Raw genomic sequence first — 19089 nt, forward strand, 5'->3', positions numbered from 1 at the left:
TTCCCAGTTTGAGAAACAATAGTCCAAACCACTATCACCTTCTTCCCCCGAATCCCTGTCACATGCATATCCTAAACCAGGATAGTCTGTATTTATAAAATCATCTACAAAGCCTAACTGCCTAACTTCCCATTCAATCAAGGTGGGAATCTTTTTTTTTTTGAGACAGGTTGGAGTGCAGTGGCACAATCACAACTCGCTGCAGTCTTGACGTCCCAGGCTCAAGTGATCCTCCTGACTCAGCCTCTCAAGCTTCTAGGATTACAAGCACGCATCACCACACCCCGCTAAAAGCTGGGAATCTGAATCACTGGGGGGACCCTAGATTTTTGATTAGGGAAGACAGGAGATTATGCCTGTCTTAAAATCTAGCATTCACGTTCCACACCTCAGTGACCACAAGCACCTTCCATTAAATATGGAAAGAAGTTTGTTTTTTCTAGTGTTTTAGCTCTCATTTACCTCAATCTGTAAAGAAAAAAGAATCATATCAATCTTTTTTTTTGTTACACTGTTGAAGGCATAAACGAACATAAATATACATACACATACATACTCGCCCCGCACACACTGGAGAAAAACCAGTTGTGTGAAACATACTGGCTATAACCCAATATTAACTTAATGCTTCCCTGAGAGAGTAAAGAAACATATCTACTACACCAGTGACTTGGTTTCTTAAAGCCATTAACTAATTGAAAGCAAGTAAACAAACATTTATCTGGCACGCATTAGGGTCAGTATACTTAGCTAAATGTGATGTCACCACAATTAGGCCTGAGAAAACAGGACAACAAACCTCTCATCGTTTCTCCAAAACAAAGGGTGAAACTGTAGAGACCTAATAAGAGTAAAAAGTGTCTGCTAACGGCTGGCACCGAAGAAAACTAAAGGAGCTGTATAGTTATCTTTCTCTGCAAACTCATGCTTACAAAGAAAATAGAAACATCATACAAGCAAATCATAATGTATGCTTCAGGAGTTAAAATGTATCCAACCAGTCAAGATGTCAGCGTCTGCCTATTCCAGTTACTAGTCAAGAAGGTATAATTGGGAAATCCAAAAAACCCTGTCTGAAGTGCTAGGTATTCCAGGACTGCATCGGGAACATGTCTTCCACAAACACTTTCATGTTTCAAACATAATACACCACAAAATCACTTTTCAAATTTCATATTAACACATATCCAAAATACAAAGACCCAAGCTATACAACTAGAATTTCCAAGAAAGCTTTAAATTAAAAACTGGGTTTTGCGATGAGGTGTTCTTACGGTATATCACGGAAATACTGCAGATCATGCTGCCCTCTTGTGCTGGATATCAAAAGCAAAATGAATTCTGCCTATGCCGGGAAAACAGGATTTACATTTAAAATAAAAATCCTCTCTTAATTTCTGAAGACTTACTCTTGATCTAGAATTTGTGTTACCCACTTACTATGATTGGAACGGAAGGAAAACAGGGCTAAGACACACAAAAAACTTTGACTAGGAAGACGTAATGCAGTGAACAGCATCGGAAAATATCTGAAATGCTCTATTCATCTCAGGTCGTAATCAAAATATGCAGGAGGTATCTGCGGGCAGCTGAAAACGTGAGGCTTCTTGCCAGACTCACGTGATCCCATTACCAACCTACATCAAAGGAGGGAAGAATAAAAACTAGCAATGGGTGAGAGGAGGATAAAAAGACAAGAAAGAAAAACTGGCTCTTGGCCGGGCACAGTGGCTCATGCCTGTAATCCCAGCACTTTGGGAGGCTAAGATGGGTGGATTACCTGAGGTCAGGAGTTCGAGACCAGCCTGGCCAGCATGGTGAAACCCTGTCTCTACTAAAAATACAAAAATTAGCCGGGTGTGGTGGCAGATGCTATAATCCCAGCTACTTGGGAGGCTGATAATCACTTGAACCTGGGAGCCGGAGGTTGCAGTGAACTGAGACTGTACCACTGCACTCCAGCCTGGATGACAGAGTGAGACTCTACCACACACACATACACACACATACACAGCCAACTATTAGTCCACTGGTGGGCACCCCAGGGTGAATGTGTGTCCATTCTGGCTATGGGCCCAGCCCCCTCCCAATAGTAGACAGAGCACGGTTGCCCCTCAGACCCTACTCTGCATTGCTCGTCAGTACTTGGCTTCTGGGGAAAGTTGCTATCTCAGTACCAGTAGAAGGTAAAACCTCCTCTCTACTAAAAATACAAAATATTAGCTGGTTATGGTGGGGGACACCTGTAATATCAGTTACTAAGGAGACTGAGGCATGAGAATTGCTTGTACCCAGGAAGTGGACATTGCAGTGAGCTGATATCACGCCACTGCACTCCAGACTGGGCAACAGAGCCAGACTCCATGTCAAAAAGGAAGAAAGAAAAAGAAAAAGGAAGAAAACTGGCTCTTGTCATTCTAAGGCAGCACACTGGTTTGGCTCTCATTTTATCCTGCTAGCTTAAGATTGATCAGGTTAATGAAAGGCCAGTCGATAAAAACGTATTGTATTATATAAACAAACTAAGATAAATTTCAAGCAACCATAGGTGGGTGCAAAATGGAGAGAAACTTAATGTCTTAGACTTTGGGGAAGTGCGACCTTCTTAGAAACAGAACCTTCACTGTTGAGAAGAAACATACACCTTCCAGGGTTACCTTCCTTTTCCCTAAATCCAAATAAGTGAACTTGGGCAGCCAAGGGAACCCTTCCAGATGGTCTGGTTCTCAGAGTCAGCAGCAAGGTTGCCCATTCATTCTGCCCAGTCACACGGACGAGGATCTGGGCAGAAGCATGATGAGGGGGACAGCATATCTGGGGTGGGAGCAGCCATGAAATAATGGAGAAGACACTCAGATGCTGCAGATCAAAGTGACTGAGAATATTCCAGCACAAGGGCACTGGAGACGGGGATCTGGGGGATGTCCAGCCAGACCCCTGGTGTGAGTCACCTAGAGTTTCTGTACCCGTGGCCATCCCAAGGTGAGCTTACTGGAAGCTACATGCTGGCAGATGTCCTCCCCATTTCCTAAGTTCCCTAAAATCTAGGAGAATGTCAGGATGCTGAGCTCATAGGAAACTCCACTGGGGTTCTTCTAAGAGTTAGTTTTCAATAACTAACTATTCAGACATGCTTCCCAGTCTCTCTACCCTACTCAAAGAACACTCTGCAATTTATGGGGCACAACAGTATGCCAGATACGTATACACATTTAACATATAGATTTAATTAAGAATGCTAAAAAAAAAATCGAGCATGCCTACCTCACTATCCTAGAGGGAAATCTTTATTTATATTACAAAGCTGCTGGGTCCAGTCACTCACACCTGTAATCTGCCAGCACTTGTGGAGGCTGAGAGGCAGGAAGGTCCCTTGAGCACAGGAGTTCACGACCAGCCTGGGCAACATAGTGAGATCCCATTTCTTAAAAATATAATAAAATAAATTTTAAAAATTAGCTGGGCATAGTGGCTCAGGCCTGTGGTTCCCAACTACTTGGGAGAGGCTGAGGTAGGAGGGTCACTTGAGCCCAGGAAGTCAAGGCTACAGTGAGCCGTGATCATGGCACTGCACTTCAGTCTAGCCAACAGAGTGAAACCCTATCTCTGAATAAATAATTTAAATATATATATGTAAAACCATTAACATACAATCAGTAATACAAATTCTGAGGCATCATTCACAGCTTTTGTGTATCCTTTGCCATTGTAAAAGGTGCAAAAATTTTATCCAAATGAAAATTTTACCATTAAAAATCTTTTAATTTTCCAATATAATGTTTTCAAAATCTACCACTAAAAAAAGTAAATAATTCATGACCTCTAAACGTTTTAGACAAACTAGGCCTCTCTTTGGGGTACTTATTTGGGCTTCTATTTTGTTGAAGAAATAAAGTCGTGCTAATAGATACAGGAAGAAGAAGCCAGATAAGCACTCGTGTGCCACTGGAAGATTAGAGACCTCCAAGATTTAGACTGGGTCCCAAATCCCTGAATAATAAATAAATCAGCATGAGGAGAAGTCCACAGGTCTCGAACATGCAGAGGCTGGTTAATGGTAGTCATGAGCATTCCGAGGCCTGTGATAACAGAAATGCAGTCCCACTTAATGCTCCAAACGTTATGACTGTAGTTTCAAATTAACTGGCAAAGTGGCGCGACGTTACAGCTGTAATAGTGCAGAGGTCCTCCAGTGATTTTCTAATAACAGCTGAAATCAGGCTGATATTTGTGTGGCCTCTGCTGTTTACAAATCCTTGCACATTGCATGGTGCTTGGACTGAGAAGTATTTGTTCAATAAATCTACACAAGATGCTTTCTAGAACAGTCTTCTTTAATCTTCACAAAACTCATGAAAAACAGAAAAGGTAGGAGTAATTTCCACCCCCCAGTTAAAGTGATTCCGTTCAGAGATATCATGGCTTCATCGTCACTGACATTCATTAGGCAATGACCATGTACCAGGAATGTATTAACATGCTTAATTCTCTTAAGATTTCAATTTGGTGGATATGAATAGTATCCCTATTTTACAGATAAGAAAACTGTGACACAGAAAAACTCTGTAACCAGGACATGAATTGTGAATGTAACTATAACCAGCTGTAACGATTAGTAACTAGCACCAGGACTGAACCCAGGCAGTTAGCATGAGTCCACACTTTGAACTACAACATTTGCTTGGAGATTTGCCTGTGTAATAGCATCTGTATGCTTTGGCCTTGGTCACACAGCTAGTCAATGGCCAGGCCAAAGTTATGCCCATGTTCTCTCCAGGACACCTCCCTGCTTCTACGAGGACACCTCCCATTGCACAATGTCACTCAGGCCTCCCCACAAGTTCACTCAACTGACCAGGGTATATAGACACAACTAACTCTCCAGAGGAACCCAGCTCAGGGAGGCTGGCCTCAGAAGCAACACAGGTCAAAAGCCCATAGTGCAGAGGCATCAAATACTTGGAAACTACTGAGCATACCTGGGTATACCCAGGAAATGAGCTACAAAAGATCTACATGGCAGGTTCAACCAAGTCTCTATGATAGAACCAAAAGTCTACTTTAAAACCACAGAATTAGAAACTTTTCTTGAAGGGGAGTTTACATTTTACCAATCTTGGCTTTTAATTAACCATGTATTATCTTACAGGGAAACCTCACAGTCAGGGTATGTACAAAAGCCCTCTGGTTCCAGAAATGAACACGTTTCCCAATGAAAGAAAGAAATGCACAGCCTGTCTCACGTCAGAGCCTCCCTGCTTACAAAGATCCTTCCGAAAAATGGCATAACCTAACACTATGTAAACACGGCCAATGTTTTAGCAACTATTCAGCTACATTTAAACATATTTACAGGGAATGCAGGATGCTTTGCTTGCCTCACAGCAAATGGATTCCTAAAGCATTCTGCAAAGTGAACATTTATTTTTCCACACACATATAAATTGGAATAAAAGATTGTATGCCCCCCCATATTCAGATTTTCTCTGGCAGTAGAATAATATCAGTGAAGCATCTTGTAGAAAATTAATCAACATGCATAGTGATTTTCTTCCAAGCATCCCTTCCATTTTCAAAGACGGAAATGTAATCAGATCCTAAATGTGTTGTTAACAAGACATATTTACTGAGAAACTTGGTGTCAGACTTACCTATTGGATTTCTGTCAAAGAATAATACTGGAGCTTTCAGAATTGACTCAAACATTTTGTTGTGCAAAGTTTGTGAAGAATTAACAAGGACGTAGAATACCAACAGAGATCTTGCTATGCCAAAAAGAACGGTAGCTACAGTTAAACCTGAAATAAAGAAATATCACTTAGAGAACACAGCATATCTCTGCATTTTCTTCAATAGTGCTAAAGCAAGTCAGATAGTTCATAAAAACGTTACTTATTTTATTCCATAAAGTATCTGGATTCTATAACAGTATAACATATTTATAAAATGCACTGATGAAGAAGAATTAAAATAGTTTATTTTTCTCTCACCGAATAGAAACTGCCCAGAAAAGAAAAACCAGATGTATAATACAGTTTCATTCTAGGCTTTCCTAATTCAACAGTAAGTTCTATTAACAACTCAGAAGTAAGATAGATAATCATGAAATATAGTTGATCTTCTCCATATTCCAAATCTTATTATTTACATTATGTCCCGTAATCTAAAAAAGGTGGTATGTTTTGATACCAACAGGTGATATTAACAAGGAATAGGAGAAATGATTTACCTTTTCCTTGTAGAAAATGCCCAAGTAGCTTTAAAGAATTTAAAAATACCATATTAAGTTGCATGTGGAAAACCTCTTGAATAATTGAATTGCAAGAAAACACAAATCATATTTTAATATAAGATAATTAATCTAAATAAGCAACTAATCCCCCACTACATGTTTTACATAGACACAAGACATTTTTAAATGAATAAAATAAATTATACGTTTTTATTGAGACATGAATGAGTATCCATTATTCACACAGAAATTAAAAGAGCTTTCCTATCATCTCTTAACTCCCAATGCTCAGTACAGTGGGGGTTACTTCTATAACAAATATTTCCCTTTCCGATGACATGTCACTGTTATTTAACCTCTGAAAGCAGCTCAAATTCCTAACTCCATCAGTGGGCATTATCTGTAGCCTCCCATCCTACACAAACATATAATAGAACCGATTTCCTTCTTCCTTGAGTTTTCACACAGTCTGCCAATTAGGAAGGTAAACACCTAATGGATTTAGATTTATTAGCAAGCGATCGATGAAATCAATACTAAATTTCACTGAGTAGGTTCTTACAAAGACAACTCATTCTATCTCTGAGGAAAGCTTATATGAGCATTTCCTGTGGAAATACTTAAAATTTTAGATGAGGATTTCCTTGAAACACTACGTAATGCCACATACATTCTAAGCACCCTTGTGAAAACAGAGTACGGCGTTAATATTAGTCTGGCAAGCCAAATGTTAAATTAATCACACAGTTGGGGACGCGATAACATTGTGATCTCAAGGTAAGAAATAGAAGGCGTCCTAATTCCCAGACACTGGATTTTTCCCTGCTCAGCTTCCCTCTTAAGTAATTAGTGAAGCCCAAGAGATGAGCAGTGCTGAAGGGAGCTTTGCATACCTGGAAGGGAATAATGCTTTTATTTTGGGGGCCTTGCTGCCAGAGGATTTCATCCAAGTTCAATAAAAGCCAGGGTTTATTTAGACAGAATTGGAACAATCCGAACCACAGGGTGGGGATCCGTTTCTAATCCCCCTGCCCATCCGTATAATGATATAAGATTTAGCTAAAGCAACCTATTAGAATAGACAATAGCCACATATTTCCAGTGGCTGATTTTCTGAATGCTCAATCCTGGTTTAACTTTCAAAATCCAGTACAGAGCAAATTAAGAGTCTTCATTCAACCTCTTTCTTCTAGTCGATTTTTAGAATAATTATTCTAATTAATTCACAGAGTAAATGCGACTGAGACTCCTAATCTGTTAAGACATTACTGAATTACTCCTGGAAGCCCTAGCTACTCACACAGGCTCATTGTAAGCACCTCAACCTCTCATATAATAGACCAAATGATTCAACTTTACCTGAATAAATTCCTAAGTACCAGTTAAGATCCAGCCTCTGGGTTACATTTCCTCCTCCATTTACAGTGCCATTTAGAGCACTTTGTTTGTTTGCCCTATGGAACACGGGGAGAAAAAAATATTCAGCTATTGATGGAATCTAGATAAACACATTTTTTAAAAAAATGAACCTCAATTTGAGAGAAATGCTTCATGTTGGAAAATGATTCTCAGCTCACATAGTCCTGTGTGTATCTACCTTATAAAAATTCAATTTAAATCACGACTTTCAGTTCCCGAAACTGTCTGTGAACATGATGCTGAGGATCAGACATGGGTGGAGACCACCACAGGTTACACTCCACCAGCAAGCACTCTAATTTTTCTTTGGGTAAACTAAGTGAGGATTAGAAGAGAAGGATGAACAAACGCCACCCTCTCCCCCTACTCTATGGAAAACTGAGTCTTCTTAGTGATTCTCAAGTATTTCATACATGAGACCAGACATAACTTACCAGTACGAAAGCCACCAATCTTGAAGAACATAGGCCACCTAGGAGGAGAGAAACCACGATGACAAAATTAAACTTTGGCATGATTACCGGCTCAAAACTCTTCATCACTAACATGGGACAATGCAAAGAAAGGCTCACAGCCGGCTGCGGTGGCTCAGGCCTGTAATCCCAGCACTTTGGGAGGCTGAGGTGGGCAGATCAACTTAAGGCCAGGAGTTCTAGGCCAGCCTTGCCAACAGAGCGAAACCTCATCTCTACTAAAAATACAAAAATTAGACTAACCTGGCATGGTGGCACATGCCTGTAATCCTAGCTACTCAAAAGGCTAAGGCAGGAGAATTGCTTGAACCTGGGAGATGGAGGTTGCAGTGAGCCAAGACTGCACCACTGCACTCCAGCGTGGGCAATAGAGCAAAACTCTATCTCAAAAAAAAAAAAAGAAGAAGAAAAGAAAGGCCACAGAGGAGAACCTGCATAGTTCTTCCAGCTCAGGCCTGTGCCAAGCCCAAACTCCCAGATATTAAGAGCTCAGGAAAATGCATATTCCATTTAAAAATCATTGAAAGATACCCTATTTTCCCCAGAAGGTCTTTGTAGTGGACATAAAACACCAATAGGCAGCTCTCACTTTGTTCCCCAAAGACAGCACATTTCAATGCAGACCCCAAGGGAACGGCAAGATGCAGTCACAAGAGCATAAATAAATTTATATTAATATACTGTAAATATCATTTTGAGGGCACAAAACAAATGTCATTATTTACCTGAGCTGCGGCATTTAGGAGAACGAGGAAAATGATGACAATCCAGTGAGCACCAGCTCTGAAGTAATTCTTATAGGCCTTAAAACCAACTTTTCCTTCAGAACGGTTCTCCTCTGAGAGTGTAGCTGGGACATTCTCTGTCTGCAAAGGAAAAAAGGTGGTAAGAGACTAAACAGTATAGAAAATTGTATCCAAAGATGACAATGCATTCTGTTGACAAAGCTGTGGGGAAACAGACAGAAGTCCAAAATGATCCATCTCCTGTGGAGAAGAGTGTGGAAATATCTAGCCAAACTGTCCATGCATTTATTGACAGATTGACTGAGATGAAGTTTTGTTCGTGTCACCCAGGCTGGAGTGTAGTGGTGTAATCTTGGCTCACTGCAACCTCCACCTCCTGAGTTCGAGTGATTCTCCTGCCTTAGCCTCCTGAGTTGCTGGTATTACAGGTGCCTGTCACCACCCTGGGTAATTTTTGTATTTTTTTAGTAGAGACGGGGTTTCACCATGTTGGCCAGGCTGGTCTGGAACTCCTGACATCAGGTGATTTGCCCACCTCGGCTTCCCAAAGTGCTGGGATTACAGGCGTGAGCCACCACGCCTAGGTACATGAACTTATCCTTGGACCCAGCCATCCCATTTTCAGGGTTCTACTAGAAATAAGGAAATATCATTTGTACTTTGTGGCGTGGCTACCTGGAAGGATGACATTAGGATGTCCAGCACTTACCCAGCACACCCAAATTAAAGTATAAATGGAGAAACTTGTTCCAAAATCATATATAAAAAGACATGGAACTCTCAACTGCATCACTCAAGATGGAAACATAAAAGAGCAGAGGGTCAGAACTCAAGCTCAATACAGTAACTGGGGTCGAGCAGTGAGTCTGAGTAACCATATTTGGAAAGCAAGGGATAGTATATGATCCTAATCTATTTGGTTCCTGAGTTTCGGAAATTGACTCCTGAGAATTTGGCATGTGAGGGCCTAATCTGAATATCTGCAAGGATCCTTTAGGAGCCTGGATTTGGATAGTGAAGAATTGTATGGCAAGGAATATGTTTTTACATGAGCTCCAGTACATTTCTGCCTGGAGGACTTAGAATGCATGAGATTCACATATTCTGAGGATGTACTGAGCAGTTCTATGCTGACCACTGGGAATGCCAAGTCGAATAAGATACAGCTCTACTCTTGAAAGGTAAAGAAGGAAGATGCAGGGACATGAATGAAGCTGGAAACCATCACTCTCAGCAAACTGGTACAAGAACAGAAAACAAAACACCGTATGTTCTTACTCATAAATGGGTGTTGAACAATGAGAACACAGGGAAATGGGGAGGGGAACATCACATACTGGGGCCTGTTGGGAGGTGGGAGGTATAGGGGAGGGATAGCAGGGGGTCGGGGGATTGGGGAGGGATAACATTAGAAGAAATACCTAATGTAGATGATGGAGGGATGGATGTAACAAACCACCATGGCATGTGTATAGCTATGTAACAAACCTGCACATTCTGTACATGTACCCCAGAACTTAACATATAATAATTTTAAAAAATTGTTTTAAAAAAGGAGGAAGATGGGCTGCTGTGTGTCAAGAGCTGTTGGGTCACTGCATGTGCTGCTTTTGCATAACATAAACCATCTGACAACAGGGCAAAATACCTCCATCATCCACCTGCGACATCAAAACATTCCAACGTATAGGAAAAGCGGCTAATCTCATGTGGCCCACAGCATGACTTTGTCTAAGGGGGTCTTCAAATTATGCCTCTGGATGCAAAGAGAAGTAGGGGCCACCAGACAAAGCAGAATTTCGCTACAGTAAATTAAAGAGCTGCAGTATCAGTGTGAGTCACATACAGCTTGGGACATGCACCAGCATACACACCCAGTACTCATCTCCATGACATTCCCCAGCCTACACGCAAAGGATAACTCCAACCAGGGCTGTTTGCCTTGGTTCTGTTTTAATCTACCAATATCATGAACAAGGCCTTGGAACCACAGAATCTACTTTGGGACAAAGGATGATGCTTTGAACGGAGTAGACCAAAGATCCACGAGGCCATTAAGAGTCAACAAAACCAGGCCATGTCCTAACAGGAGGTGAACTCACATCTTGGCTCTCCACAGCACCATCTTTCAAGGAGGGTCTGGAAGATTGTTGAGACCAAACTGAAGACTCTGAGAAGGTACGATTCCTCAGTGTGGGAGTTTCTGGAACTGAAAGCTGTTCACCTTCCTCGTTGTCCTTCTTTAAAAGGGAGCCAAAATCTAGCCCAGATTTCAGAAACTCAGTGTAAGTACCCTTCTGTACCATTTTACCCTAAAATAAAAATAAAGAATTTCAGAGAGATATATTTGCAGGTGATAATGTTAACATAATCTAATTCTAATCCAGAAAAGGTAACTGACCTTAAGTTATGATTATTCTTGGGTCTGGAATCCTGGTTGACAAATCAAATACAATTCAACTTGATACACAACTGAGTGCTCTGTGCTCAGCCAAACCCCGTGTTAGGTGCTGGGGAATATTTTTTAAATGGGTAACAGTATGTTGCAAATAGTGATCATTGTCACATAGATGTTGGTGACCATATTGGGAATTTTGTTACAGAACATGAAAACTGAGATAAGCCTTATGCAATAAGAATTGAAGGAATGAGTAAATTGAGAAGGATATTCCAGGAAAGAAACCGAACACTGATAGGGAGGTAGGAACAGGTATATCTGCATAAGTAGGAAGCACCCCAGAAGCCTCCGCTGGCCATGGGCCATGTGCCCTGCTGGAACAAGGTGTGTGGGAACCAGCCTTGGACATAGACCCCATAAGCTGCACCCTCATGGTCTTTACTCTAAAATTGCCCCACAGGCCAGGTATGGTGGCTCACACCTGTAATACCAGCAGTTTGGAAGGCCAAGGTGGGTGGATCACCTGAAGTCAGGAGTTCAAGACCAGCCTGGCCAACATGATGAAACCCCACCTCTACTAAAAATACAAAAAAATTAGCTGGGCACCTGTAATCCCAGCTACTGAGGAGACTGAGGCAGGACAATCGCTTGAACCCAGTAGGCAGAGGTTGCAGTGAGCAGAGAGTGAGCAGCCTGGGTGACAAGAGCAAAACTCCATCTCAAAAATAAATTTAAAAATAAAAATAAATAAATAAATAAAACTACCCCACAGATTCCGGGAGTTCCTAACTGAAAATTCGACATTCCATGGGACACCTCCCATGGAACAGTTTTCTCTCCTTACAAAGCCATAGGAAATCATGTACAAATGTCTTCACTATTTGTGTACCCCATGAAAAGAGACCCAACTGATTTCCTGAAATGGCAGCAAACAAAATGTTAGGCAAACTCCCAGCATACAAAATTAAAGGAGCTCCTGGCTAAGGCAAGTCAGGTGGGGAAGGTGGTCAGGACCCTCCCTGCTACCCCAATCCTCCCACCCTCAACAGGTGGGTCCACTGAGGAAAACCCAGTGACACCTTGGACCCTGTGGATCAGTTCTGGAGAATTGGAAAATGCTTCATGATACATTGTGTCTTCTGCATAGGAGGTAAAAATAACATACCTAGCTTGATGAAAAGGCCACTTTTCACATAGCATCTGTAAGACACACAAGGAAACTCCCACTGGTACTGACATCGCAATTTTCCTCAGAAGCCAAGTACTGACGAGCAATGCAGAGTGGGTTCTGAGGGGCAACCGTGCTCTGTCTGCTGTTAGGGCGGGGGCTGGGTGGACAGCAAGAATGGACGCACATTTATCCTGAGCGCCCACCAGTGGAAAAACTGTGTGTGTATGTGTGTGTGTGTAGGGGGCAGGGTCTCACTCTTGCTCAGGCTGGAGTGCAATGACATGATCTTGGCTCACTGCAACCTTCACCTCCCGGGTTCAAATGATTCTTCTGCCTCAGGCTCCTGAGTAGCTGGGATCACAAGCACGCGCCACCATGCCCAACTAATGTTTTTGTATTTTTGGTACAGACGGGTTTTTACCATCTTGGCCAGGCTGGTTTCAAACCCCTGACCTCAAGTGATTCCCCACCTCTGGCCACCTCCACCTCCAAAATTGCTGGGATTACAGGCATGAGCCACCGCGCCTCGCCAATGGTCGTTTGGAGAAAGGTTATTCTACCACCCACAGATTTTATTCTAATGTACCAGCATTCAGGTTTTGCCACACTAGTCTCAGCCCTCTGCATAAGAAATGAATTGTTTTTAAGTTTGAGGAATCTGGGCTCCCTATCCCTGGGGGAGTGGGAAAAAGCCGGCACACGGAACTGCTTCTGAAGAGACAGCAGTTCTGCCTTCGATAATCCTCTTAAGGGTGAGAATTCACTGGCTAGGACTTCAGCGGACAGATTCCTCACTGTTGAAGCAGCAAGGAGGGGCTTACACACACAGGAAGACCTGCAAGAGCTTCGCTATCATCATATGCCTATTTGCTGCAATAATGTGAAATTTATCTCCCTCGAAGAATGGTGCACACAGATCTTATGAAATATAATTAACACTCATTTTTATTATTTCCATCATTTAATGAAGAAATTGTGGGAAGAGAAACATCAAAACTTTGGAAGATACTAAGGGGATTTCAGACCTGCAATGAGGGATTTGACCAGAGCCTGGAACGGACAAGGGTTAAAGACCAGGGTACTGAGGCCGGCCATGCTAGCACTTGTGGGTTGAATGGTGACCCCCTAAAAAGACATGTTCAAGTCCTAAATCTTGTAACCTGTGAATGTGGTCTTTATTGAAACAGAATCTTTGCAGATGCAATCAAGACAAGCTGGAGTAGGGTGGGCCCCAGGTCCAATGACTGATGTCCTTATAGTAAGAAAGCCAGACAGACAAAGCGACAACGCCATGTGACAACAGAGACGGAGACTGAAGGGCTGCACTGCCAGCCCAGGATCAACAGTGAGTGCCAACAAAACCCCAGAAGGTGGAAGAGGCGAGGAAGGATTCTCCCCTGGAGCCTTCAGAGACATGGCCCTGCGGACACCTTGATTTTGGCCTTGCAACCTCAGAACACTGAGACAATAAACTTCTGCTGTCTTAAGCCACCAAACGTATGGTACTTTGGTCTGGCAGTCCTAGGAAAGTGATACACGAGACTAAGCCTTGTGTCTGTCTTGTGAACTACTAAGACTTCGAGTTACTTCTGCTGTAGCTCCTCCAGCAAACAACAAAGGGGATCTTTTTTTTGAGACGGAGTTTCACTCTTGTTGCCCAGAATGGAGTTGGATAGCGTGATCTCGGCTCACTACAACCTCCACTTCCCAGGTTCAAGTGATTCTCCTGCTTCAGCCTCCCAAGTAGCTGAGATTACAGGCATGCGCCACCATGCCCAGCTAATTTTGTATTTTTAGTAGAGATGGGGTTTCTCCATGTTGGCCAGGCTGGTCTGGAACTCCTGACCTCAGATCATCCACCCGCCGCGGCCTCCCAAAGTGCTGGAATTACAGGCGTGAGCCACCGTGCCCAGTTAGGATGTCGTAAAATCACAGATCAAACCACGTCCAGTAGCCTCTGTCCTAATTCTAGGGCTGATGACCACTGCTCTGAGCCCACCTTCCTCCAGGCTCTCCCTGGCTTGCTCCGTTCCAGCCATGCTGCCCCCCTTGATGTTCCTATAAACATACCAGGTAACTTCCAGCTTTAGGACCCCACTGCCAGTCCCCAGCCTCAGATGCCCCGCCCCAGGTGACTGCATGGTCAGCACCTTCACATCACTCAAGTCCCAGCAAGGCAACCTCACCCCTCCATCTCCTTCCTTGCATCTGTCTCCAGGAAGAATGGCAGCCTGACAATGGCAAGCACGTTGTCTTACTTACACCTATACCGGCTCTCATACATATCAGGCACTCAAAAATTCCTGTGCAGTGACACTAGCCACTGGCTATTCCAGGAACGTGGGTGCTGTAATTAGGGGTTGCTCTGTTATCCACCTGTGGTTCTGCTATTATTATTTTATTTTATTTATTTATTTTGAGAAAGAGTCTCACTCTGTCGCCCAGGCTGGAGTGCAATGGCATGATCTTGGCTCACTACAACCTCCACCTCCCAGGTTCAAGCAATTCTCTTCCTCAGCCTCCCCAGCAGCTGGGACTACAGGCATGAGCCACCATGCCCAGCTAATTTTTTGTATTTTTAGTAGAGCTGGTGTTTCACCATGTTGGACAGGCTGGTCTCAAACTCCTGACCTCAAGTGATCCGCCTGCCTCAGCCTCCCAAAGTGGTGGAATTACAGGCGTGAGCCACCAAAAAGCTCAGCTGTTTCTGCTACTCATAGAAGAGGATCTTTAGGCAAACTATGCATGAAAATCAGGCAAACGGGTCTTAGTATCTGTAATTTCCAAATAATATAATTTGAATTAAGTCATAGAAGAAGTAAACGAAAAGTTCTAAGTTAAATAACATCACTAACTTTAACAATATAGTAACTGCGAGGTAGCAATTTTATATACTTTACGGTAATAAGGTTTGGCATGTAATAATGACATTTCTACAAGTCTTTTGAGTTAATACTCAAAAACACAAATCCCAGCTCTGAGAAGAAAGGTACATGAAATGGAGGAAGAAGAAGGGGATTCAACACACCTGAGTACTTGCAAGTTCAGGAGACCTCTAGAAACTACTTACATCTTTCAGTATCAGAATCTGACTTGCAGCTTTCAGGTACTGCAACTGATGCGTCACTAAAATTGTGATCTTCTCATGCAAAGTCTGACAAATACACCTATAAATGTAAAAGGCACAAGGTGAAACAAACACATGAATAGGGGTGCTCCACACTGAAAAACATTCATTTAGAAACCACAGTCAGACAAAGACAACACAGCAGTCAAAGATCTGAAGGTTCAGTACAAACTAAACACAAATATAAACCAATACAACCTGCTAGGTCCTCAGAGCCTTGCTGTGAGGAAATCCTGAAAAGTAGTCTGGGGAGGAGGCAATGAGTGTAATTTTTTTTTTCTAAAACTTGGTTTAACAGTTACATACTCCATGATAAAAACAATTGAACAGCACGGAGATTCAAAAACCTGACTTAACTAAAACACTAATTATTTTACTGCTGTGCAGAATTGCAGGGGAGAAAGAAAGATCGAGGTCATGTAACAATGTGGCATTTTTCTTTCCTTTTTTGGGGGGGTTGGGGATGGAGTCTGGCTCTGTCACCCAGGCTGGAGTGCAGTGGCACAATCTCGGCTCACTGCAACCTCCGCCTCCTGGGTTCAAGCAATTCTCCTGCCTCAGCCTCCCAAGTAGTTGGGACTACAGGCACATATCACCATGCCTGGCTAATTTTCTGTATTTTAGTAGAGACGGGGTTTCACCTTGTTGCCCAGGCTGGTCGCAAACTCCTGAGCTCAGGCAATCTGCACACCTCGGCCTCCCAAAGTGCTGGGATTACGGGCATGAGCCACCGTGCCCAGCCAATGATGTGGCATTTTTCTTAGTTTCTTATGTGATAATTTATAACATACATATTAACACCCCCCACCCAAAGGCTTAGATACTTGGTAACCTTTGCCAGGGTGCATTTTCCAGACTCTTCTTTCCAAATAATACTAGATAGGAAAACAAATGCTAGTGATGCGTGACTCTCCTCAGTATTCCTGGCCTCATCCAGGACGCAAAACTTCTCTCATTAGTCCTAAACAGTCTGAATAAGAAAGTGAAAGAACAGAATCCAAACAGTCCAAACCATGTGGCTCAAAAATAAGACCCACCTCAGTATTCAACCGTTAAGTTTTCTGAGGTTGGTATGTTTTCTACAGTACCCTCTCAAAGTTCTCCTACATTGTAAACGTAGACTCCTCGGAGCTCAGTCCAGCCTCCATCCCACAAGGGTCTGCAGTGTCTCCAAGTAACCGAGTAGCCCTGTATGGAGCCTGAGGACCACAGGGAGGGCTCCTACCACCCCTGCTTTGTTCCCAAGTCCTTGCATAGAGCAATCATCTGCAACATGGCAATGGCACAACCTGCTAAGGTGGGTCAGAGCCAGAGTTCTGGAGAAACAGAATCTGGAGTTCAAATCCCTGCTCTGCCTCTTACTGGCCTGACAATGTTGGTGAGTTACCTAACCTCGTTGAACTCATAAACACATTCTAAGAAATAAAAGCACAGGCTAGGCACAGTGGCTTATGCCTGCAAATGCTGAACTTTAGGAGGCCAAGGAAGGTGGATAGCTTTAGTTTAGGAGATCAAGACCAGCCTGAGCAATATGGTGAAACCCCATCACTATAAAAAAAATACAAAACAAACAAAAAAATTAGCCGGGTGTGATGGTACACACCTATAGTCCCAGCTACAAGGGAGGCTAAGGTGGGAATATCACTTGAGCCCAGGAGGTTGGGGCTACAGTGAGCTGTGATCAGGCCACTGTACTCTAGCCTGGTTGACAGAGTGACACCCTGTCTCAAAAAGAAAAAAAAAATGGATAAATAAAAGCATTAAACTGTAACAATGGCCCAGAACATAACTCATGCTTAATAAGTATTAGCCTGGTTCTCCAATCTTCCCTTTAACCTACATGCAGCCATTCACTTCTAGAAATTCAGTATTGAGAAGTCAGAAGCGGGTAATAGAGACAGAGCCTGTGATCAGAACCACAGCTCCAGACTGCAGATATGGAAACTAACACTTCATCCTTGACATCCGAAGGGATTAATTTTTCCCCTTTCACATATCTTAGTTTGGCTAATTTTTCCCCTTTCACATGTCTTAGGTGTGGCTTATTTTAAACCTATGTTTCTCAACCTGGTATACCCCTCTTCAGGTTTAGTACCTAAAGCTTTTAATGAAACCGTTTCCCTTTATTTCAGAATTGCCTGCCATTAATCCCTTTATATACATATCTAAATGGAGATGTTAACAATCAAATCTGATGGAGTGCTATATCCATCCAGTTACAGCCACCTCAAAGGTTTCAAAATGTTTTCGTCCTAACATCTTCCATTGTAGATGAGATAATATAAATGATTACACCAACACTGTAATTGATGGCTTGAAATTTTTTCTAAATTATTCTTACACAAATCTCAAAAAATACTTTCCAAATTTTTAAGAGTAAAAATCTTCCAGTCATGCCATAAAACAAACAAATAATAAGCGATTGATTTAGCAACAAGCTATTTAACTCTTATCCCATATAAAGACTACATTAAGAGGCCAGGCACAGGGGCTGATGCCTATAATTCCAGCACTTTGGGAGGCTGAGGCAGATGGATCGCTTGAGGCCAGGAGTTCAAGGCCAGCCTGGTCAACATGGTGAAACACTGTCTCTACTAAAAATACAAAAATTAGCTGGATGTGGTGGCGCATGCCTGTAATTCCAGCTACTCGAGTGGCTAAGGCACAAGAATCACTTGAACCCAGGAGGCCTGCAGTGATCTGAGATCATGCCACTGCACTCCAGCCTGGGCGACAGAGTGAGATGTCTCAAAAAAAAAGAGCTGACATATACAATGTTGGAGGTGACACAGATGAGAAAGATACAGTCAGGTGGGTGCAGTAGCTCACACCTCTAATCCAAGTACTTTGGGAGGCCAAGGCAAGGGGACCTTTTGGGCCCAGGAGCAACATAGAGAGACCCTATCTCTACAAAAAACATGAAACTTAGCTGGGTGTGGTGGTGTGTAGTTGTAGTCCCAGCTACTCGGAAGGATCACTTGAGCCCAGGAGGTAGAAGTTGCAGTGGGCTGTGATCGTGCCATTGCATTCCAGCCTGGGTAACAGAGCAAAACTCTGTTAAGAAAGGAAGGGAGGGAGGGAGGGAGGAAGAAAGAAAGAAAGGAAGAGAGGGAAGGAGGGAGGGTGGGAGAAAAAAAAGGGAAGGAGGAAGGCACAGATACAGTCACTACCTTCATTCATTTGGTCAAGACACATTTGCTGAGCACTTATGAAGTACCAAGGACTACTCTAAGTGCAGAGAATACATCTACTGCTCCAGCAAACAGACAACACCCTGCATCATGTAGGGGACACTCACTACACAAACATAGAAAATATACTATCGGGTAGTAATGTAAACCACGAAGAGACAGCCAGGCGAAGGTTGTACTTTAGAGGGAGTGGCCAGAAATGGCCTCTCTGCAAGGAGGTGATGTATGAGTCACAAGAATATCTGGGGGAGGCATTCCTGGCAGATACAGCAGGTGCAATGGTCCTGAGGCACCAACGCACTGTGCAAAGGCGCCTTTGTGCATTCACAATC

General features: G+C 42.8%; 1 protein-coding gene across 7 annotated transcripts in view; it reads right to left on the reverse strand.

Annotated features, from left to right (window-relative positions):
• ABCC4 (ATP binding cassette subfamily C member 4 (PEL blood group)) overlaps positions 1–19089 on the reverse strand; it is a 291898-nt gene that overhangs the window by 129226 nt on the left and 143583 nt on the right. For all 7 annotated transcript variants that reach the window (XR_008475284.2, XM_017969971.4, XM_054242433.2 and 4 more), the window contains 6 exons: positions 15510–15606; positions 10973–11182; positions 8850–8990; positions 8086–8123; positions 7592–7686; positions 5652–5798 (listed from right to left, as the gene is read on the reverse strand). Coding sequence is in view for 6 of the 7 variants with exons in the window: in XM_017969971.4 (XP_017825460.1) it covers positions 5652–5798; positions 7592–7686; positions 8086–8123; positions 8850–8990; positions 10973–11182; positions 15510–15606 (728 nt within the window). In the remaining variant the exon portion in view is untranslated. The remainder of the gene's footprint in view (positions 1–5651; positions 5799–7591; positions 7687–8085; positions 8124–8849; positions 8991–10972; positions 11183–15509; positions 15607–19089) is intronic.

The sequence above is a fragment of the Callithrix jacchus genome, chromosome 1 (assembly GCF_049354715.1).
Source record: "Callithrix jacchus isolate 240 chromosome 1, calJac240_pri, whole genome shotgun sequence".
NCBI lineage: Eukaryota > Metazoa > Chordata > Mammalia > Primates > Cebidae > Callithrix > Callithrix jacchus.